General features: G+C 55.9%; 1 protein-coding gene and 1 non-coding gene across 2 annotated transcripts; both read right to left on the reverse strand.

Annotated features, from left to right (window-relative positions):
• Positions 1 to 569: 569 nt before the first annotated feature.
• Positions 570 to 676, reverse strand: LOC126031689 (U6 spliceosomal RNA). Its single transcript, XR_007503522.1, has one exon. It is a non-coding gene; the product is annotated as a U6 spliceosomal RNA (small nuclear RNA).
• A 1,320-nt stretch (positions 677 to 1,996) lies between these two features.
• Positions 1,997 to 3,388, reverse strand: FOXL3 (forkhead box L3). The gene is made up of 3 exons (XM_049788694.1): positions 3,210 to 3,388; positions 2,777 to 2,945; positions 1,997 to 2,429 (listed from the first exon to the last, which is right to left on the reverse strand). Exons 1-3 carry the CDS (start codon positions 3,314 to 3,316, stop codon positions 2,019 to 2,021), a joined length of 687 nt encoding a protein of 228 aa, XP_049644651.1. The 5' UTR covers positions 3,317 to 3,388; the 3' UTR covers positions 1,997 to 2,018.
• Positions 3,389 to 6,974: the final 3,586 nt, after the last annotated feature.

Here is a 6,974-nt window from a genome sequence, read left to right on the forward strand (position 1 = left end):
CCGGCCAGAGGCACTTGCCCTAGAACTTGGGAGGACATGCCAAGGAAAGCATCTCCTCCAGGCCTCTCCCTGCCCGAGCCTGCGCTGCAGACACTGTCCACTTTTAAGGCAAAGATACCGGTTCCCTCGCAGATCTGCTCACTGCAAAGAGCATCAGGGAAAGAGCAGGGACCCAAAAGGTTAAGTACAAATATATTTGTACTCTTTGGGTATTCTTTGGGTGCTGCATGGCCCAGGTTCTGAGTGGTGGACTCCAAGCATCATGGATCAGGGAACTGGCACTGTGGCATCATGCCAGACAAGCAGAATTTGCCCCTCAGAGCCCTGGTGAGCTACAAGACTAGGGAGCTGACCCAGGGCCACATGCCTGTGTCTGAGGGCCCTTCTTCTTCTTTTATTTATTCATTTATTTTAATTTTGGGGCCACACCCGGTGACTCTCAGGGGTTACTCCTGGCTATGCACTCAGAAATCACTCCTGGCTTGGAGGACCATATAGGACGCCGGGGGATCGAACCGAGGTCTGTCCTGGGCCAGCTGCATGCAAGGCAAATGCCCTAGCGCTACGCCATCACTCTGGAATGCATCACGAATTTGCTTGTCATCCTTGCGCAGGAGCCATGCTAATCTTCTCTGTATTGTTCCAATTTTAGTATATATGCTTCCGAAGTGAGCATCTGAGGGCCCTTATTGCAGAGGGCTGAATGAAGCTGGGTCAGGGCCCAGCTTCAAGGCCTGGTGTCCACCTGAATTCCTCTGAGTCAGGGTAAGCTGTGCCCATGGACAGTGAGCAGACAATTCCCAGGAACTGTGACAGTGGCACTGTCAGGCCTGACAGGGCAGCGGATCCCCCCTGGGAGAGTTGTATGGGACAGACACATCAGCGTTCAAAGTCACCCCCTTACACTCAAGAGCTGGTCACTGGAGGACCCTCAGAGTACCCCTCTGCCCCATCCTACTTCCAAGAGTCCCACCAGCACAGTCCAGTCATGGATATGTTTCCACTGTTTGAAAAAGTAGCTGGATCCATGGGATCAGAGTGGGGGGGGGGGCATTTTTCTTGAACATGGCAGACCCGGGTTTGATCCCCTACATCTCACAGGGTTCCTTAAGCATGAAGTGATTCCTGAGCGCGGAGCTAGGAGTAACTCCTGAGTATTGTCAGGTATGACCCAAACCTGTTCCCCTGTGCACAAAAAATAAAGGAAAAAAAAAAAAAAAAAGGAGTAGCCAGAATATTGCCACTGAGTGAATCATATTAGGTGTTGTCCATATTAATGTTCCAATGAAGGCATAGAAAGCAATGAACTGTAGACATGGATTGGTGAAAATTGATAAGCCAAGTCAAAGAGTTGCCCTGTGTAATTACGTTTTCTAAAAGCCCTATTCTGCACAGGAACCAAATCACTGATGACTCATGTGGAGCCTCGCAAGCCTGGGTATGCAAAAGGGTCCCTGCTGCCGAATCTGGGCTTTAACTTTATTGGAAAGCACTGTGAGTGGATCCTAGGCACCCCTGGTTCCTGCTCATAACCAAGAGGGGTGGATCCCCTTAACCCTCACAGTAGTTTGATTTCAGACCCTCCTGCCCCTCGTCCCCCAGCCCTCCCTCCTGGATACAAACACTGCACAGAACTTCTTAAACCATCACAGGAAACGGCTGCTTACAACACAATTGTCACTTCAAGTCACATCATGGTAACAAGAACATACACTGACCAGGGCAGAGCTGATGGGGAGGGGCTTGTGAGTGGTTTGGGGGCCCACCTTGTGGCTGCCTTTCTGTCCAGGGGCAATGCCCACATCAGGTCCCTCCCTTCACGCAGCTCTCCTCCTCGGGGGAGGGGGTGTAGAGCCTGGACCCACTTCTGGGGCCACCTAGAATCTCAGGCCGACATCCAGAGTGATCCAGGACCTGCAGATTTTGTTCCAGACTGGGAGGCTTGGCACAATCTGATCCCGGGAGGGCTGCACCCGCCTGCAGACCCGCGGGGACACAGCCCACCCCCTCCCCATCTCTCACAGAGTCCAAACATGCAGGCTCACAGGATGCATCTCCAAAGCGGGGTGCCCACTTTCCTGGGGGCGGCAGGGCCGTCTGCACCCGGAGAACGGGCCAGGGGCTGAGAGGATGTAATCGATGCTGAACTTGATGTCCCTGGGACCGTCCTTCCCCGCCACCGTCGCCGCCGCTGCGGGTGGACTCTGGGTCGCGGGAGCCTCGCAGCGGGCCGCTTCTCTGGGCCCCAGAGATGTCGGCGGCGGGGCCCCCGTTGCGCGTGCACCCCGTCCACCCTCGCGCTTGGGGCCGCGTCTCCGCCTGCGTCGCCGGTAGTTCCCGTTCTCGAAGAGGTCCAGTAGCGACTCGCAGCCGCCGGCGAATGTCCAGTAGTGGCCTTTGCCCTTCTCCTGGCCTGCAGCCCGGGGCACCTGCGGTAGGGTGGTTAGCAAGGGAGAGCACCCTCATCCTGCTTCCCCAACCCTAGTCCGCATTCTGTTAAGAACTTTGCAGCAGGGGCTAGAGAGATAGCATGCCTTGCATGCAGAAGTGCGGTGGTTCGAATCCCGGCATCCCCTATAGTCCCCAAGAGCCTGCCAGGAAATGATTTCTGAGTGTAGAGCCAGGAGTAACCCCTGAGTGCTGCCAGGTGTGACCCAAAAACCAAAAGAAACACACACACCCAAATAAAAGAACTTTGCAGCAGCAGGTTCGGTAACACCCCTAAGGCCAGACCAAGGGGTGCTCGGCCTGCCGGGGCAGGGTTCCTTCCACTCACCTTGACGAAGCAGCTGTTGAGAGACAGGTTGTGTCGGATGGAGTTCTGCCAGGCGCGCTGGTTGGAGCGGTAATAAGGGAATTTGCGCATGATAAAGTCATAGATGCCCGACAGGGTCACCCTGCCCGCCGGGCTCTGCTGGATGGCCATGGCGATCAGCGCTATGTAGCTGCAAAGGGGGGCGTCGTCAGGGCCCGGAGGAGGGGCGCAAGGGGCGGGGTCCATAGACCCTCCCCGAGCCTTCCCTGAAGCCGGCAACTCTCCTCGCAGTGCCCCAGGCCAAGTCTCTCCATTGTCCCTCAACACTCCCTCTCCCCCTCAATTCTCCTTCTAGGCTCCAAACTTGCGCCCCAGGCGTGCGCGTCTCTAGAGATGCGCAAAGCAGAGCGCACCTCTGGGGAGCTGGACCCCCTCGCCCACCCACCGAGGTCACCTGTACGCCGGCCTCGTGAGCCGCTTCTCCTCGTCGGAGCTGCCGGCTGGGTAGTCGTCAGCATCATAGTTGAAGCAATTGTAAGGATACTGCGAGCTGTCGAACATCTCTTTGCAGGACCCCTGATCAGCAACGTCTCTGCTCCGTGCGCCCTCGGCCCTGGGCTTCTCCAACTGGGAACCAACTCACAGCTCTCTCCGAAGGCGCCCACCTGGGCTTGTGTGGGGGTCCTCCGCCCGCGCTCCCACCGGGCTTCGCATCCAATCCAGGCGCGGGGGAGGGAGGTGTTCAGGGGAGGTAGGAGGGAGAGGCACAGGGTGGCAAAGGCGCAGGATCTGGGCTCCTTCCAGCGCTGCATCCCAGTGCCTGGGTGCAGGAGCCCCGGGTAAAAAAAAAAAGAAAAAAGAAAAGAAAGAAATGCCCAGGCCTGGGCCCGGAGAGATATCACAGCGGCGTTTGCCTTGCAAGCAGCCGATCCAGGACCAAAGGTGGTTGGTTCGAATCCCAGTGTCCCATATGGTCCCCCGTGCCTGCCAGGAGCTATTTCTGAGCAGACAGCCAGGAATAACCCCTGAGCAATGCCGGGTGTGACCCAAAAACCAAAACCAAAAAAAAAAAGCCCAGGCCTAGCACTTTGTTTTCCCCTGGCCCAAGATTCAGAGATACCCATGATTTTCACCTGCAGGTTCAGATCACAGAGCTCGCCCGCCCCCCGCCCCCCCAGCAGCAGAGCCCAGGCCAAATGTCCCCTCCCCTGGGGTCTGTCTCTGGCTGGGACTGCCAGGCCCCGGGCTCAGGCTTCAGGGGTCCCAATGCACTGTCCTGGCTGAGCCACCTCCCAACAAGCTGCTCACTTTCTGGCCCTGAGGCCCCAGACTTTCATGTGTCTATGTATATGTTAACGTGTGTGTGCATTTCTATGCATGTCTATGTGTGCCCATGTGGGGCGGAGGCTCCATCAGAAAAGGTAGGAGGAAGCTCTGTGGAAGGATGTCCCAGATATGTGAGTGACCAAGGTCACTCTGAGCTGTCCTGTGGCAGGAATCTGGCTCCCTTGCAACCCTGCAGAGGCCTCCGCTAGGCCAGCATGCCTTGTGCAGTCCTCCCCACCTAGCTGGGGCCCCTTAGTGTGGCTTCTGCTGGCTCTTAGCTCCAGAGACATATCCAGTGATTGAGCACTGTCTTCTGAGCAAGAGGAGATGTGAGCTGGGAGTTCTTTGGAGACAAAATGGCTCCAACTCTCCCCAGGTTTGCTCTTTAGCCCCAGAAACACAGATTCTGCCATGCAAATCAGACCACAACATGTCCCAGATGGGGACAGGCACAGATGTGCACCAGGACCCAGCTGGGTCACAAGCCAGTGTGATGGATGCAGAGATGATGCTGGACCCTGAGCGAGGGGTGTCCTGGAGCCACAGCCAAGAGGAACTGAGATATCCCAGTAGAAGAGTCTTGACTGGACAGTTACTCTGGGTTTCACTGCCCAAGTGTCAGTGGGCAATATGGGGTATCCCAGAGTGGAGGAACCCAGGGGAGGGGCTTTGTCTCCGATGTCACTCCAGGTGAGGGTAGGGACCCTGTCTCTGCTTTCTCCCTGGTTCAGGGACTCTAGGAGTAGATAAGTGACGCTTCCCAGCCCATGGCACCCTCTGGCTGTGCCCAGGAGTCCAGATTAAGTCCCCATATGCTGGTGACAGGCATGGGCTGTCCTGGCCAGGGAACAGCTCCTGGCATCCACACAGAGGAATAGTGAAGCCGGGACCAACATCTCCAAGCGTGACATCCAGGGTTTCCATGGTGACAGCTCCAGTCTGTCTGGGAGCCAGCAGTGACGTCCAGTGCCCATTGCAGCCAATGTGTGACATGAAGCCAGGAGGCGGCTTTTCCAGTCACAGGCCTCAGTGAGGTGCCCAGTATCTTGGTCATGCTGTACCATACTGGTGTGTGTATGTGTGGGGTATTCAAAGCACTGCCCTGAGCCCTGAGTTCTTTTCGCCAAAGCTTCAAGTCAAGAGTCTCCTACCTGCAGGCTCTCAAGATGCCTATATGTGAGGGCACAGCTGAGATCCAGTACCAGGCCCACTTCCCAGGAAAGAAGCAAAGTGACAGGAAGGCTTCCTGACTTGGCACCCACATCCACCCGCTGTGTCCAGGCCAAGAATGTCCAACAGCACCATCTTCACAGCTGTGTTGGGCTCTGGCACCCGGACAAGGCATGAGAGGCCTTGGGATCATCTGCTGGGCTTAGCCTTCACTGGCCAAGGGAGGCTGTGTGTGAGCTCAGAATCTGCTGAGAACATCATACCAGCCTGATCCATAGGACATATATACCTTGCTGGCCACTCTTGGATGGTCCACGGCAGGTGCACCGCTGAAGGACTGGCATGACCCCAGGGCCTGTCCGACAGCTTGGGAGGATAGCCTGAACTCCTGTTACACATAACCAAGTCATCCTGTCAGCCAGGCTTGGTCCTGAGTTCCTGAGTGACCATAAGGCCCAAGAGAAACCAGGGTGTGTGTGTGTGTGTGTGTGTGTGTTTTGGTCACACCCAGCAGCACTCAAGAGGTTACTCTTTTTATTGTTTTGTGTGTGTGTGTGTGTGTTTTGGTCACACCCAGCAGCACTCAAGAGTTTACTCTTTTTATTGTTTTGTTCTTTAGCCACACCCAGTGGCACATAGAGGTTATTCCTGGTTTTGCACTCAGAAATTGCTCCTGGCAGGCTCGGGGGACCATATTGGATACTGGTAATAGAACTGGAGTTCATCTGGAGTTGGCACGTGCAAGGCAAATGCCCTACTACTGTGTATCACTCCAGCCCCTCAAGAGGTGACTCTTGGCTCTATGCTCAGGAATCACTCCTGGAAGACTCAGAGAACCATATAAGAAGCCAGGGATCGAACCCGGGTCAGCTGTGCAAGGTCAATATCCTCCTCTCTATGCAATTGCTCGGTCCCCTTACTCACTTAGCACCAAGCTCTGTAGATGACGGGCAAGTAGACACCACGACCCATTCCCCAGATGCAGCACAGTCCTGGCTTCTGAGTGCAGGGACCCCTTGGGGGTAGGAGCCAGTCGGATCCAGAGTGGGAGCATCCTCGAAGATGATCTGGGTGCTGCCTCCATGTCTCCTCAGGGTCAGGAGGGGAATGAGCTGTAGCAGGTTCTTCTCCAGAGCTGCCCCCACTTCTCAGGTCCCTTGTGAATGGTGTCTGGAGCTCTGATGCCTGCAGGGATGCCCTGATACCAGACTTGTTATCCTGGGGCATACAGTGTTGGGGTACCTGGGAGGCCGAGGGCACTGTGGCCAAACCAGACTTCCCACATGGCAGGACCAGCCCGCCAGCTCCAGTCACCTTATAGAACCCCACATAGGAGGGAAGGGAGAGAAAACAACACAGAAGCATGTGGAGGACTCGAGTGTGGTGGGTTGGTAAATAGGACTTAAGTAGATTCGGAGGATTCTGGTATGGAGGACAGGTGAGAACACAGATGGATATGAAGGTCTGATATGGAGGACTTGGGACTCAGATAGGTGTGGAGGACTCAGGTTGGAAGCCTCAGTGGTGTGGAGGATTCAGTGTATGGATGACTCAGTGGTGTGGAGCAGTGCTGGGAGCATGGGTGGGATGAGATGTTTCTGCCCTGCCCAGGCTCTGTGCTGGCCACACATACTCTGGACTGGCCTGGGGCTTGGGATCCAACCACCTACTTCCATTGGCCCTGCAGCACCACGTCCTGTGGAGCCTGGCTGGGACCCAGCAC

Source organism: Suncus etruscus, chromosome 15 (assembly GCF_024139225.1).
Source record: "Suncus etruscus isolate mSunEtr1 chromosome 15, mSunEtr1.pri.cur, whole genome shotgun sequence".
Taxonomy (NCBI): Eukaryota; Metazoa; Chordata; class Mammalia; order Eulipotyphla; family Soricidae; genus Suncus; species Suncus etruscus.

Bases quoted from the DNA above. Each gene is read 5' to 3' on its own strand.
- FOXL3 (XM_049788694.1), bottom strand. From the start codon at position 3,316: ATGTTCGACAGCTCGCAGTATCCTTACAATTGCTTCAACTATGATGCT. The intron at 2,946-3,209 runs GTGACCTCGGTG...CCCCCTTTGCAG, and splicing joins CTCACGAGGCCGGCGTACAG to CTACATAGCGCTGATCGCCA. The intron at 2,430-2,776 runs GTGAGTGGAAGG...ACCCTACCGCAG, and splicing joins TCAACAGCTGCTTCGTCAAG to GTGCCCCGGGCTGCAGGCCA.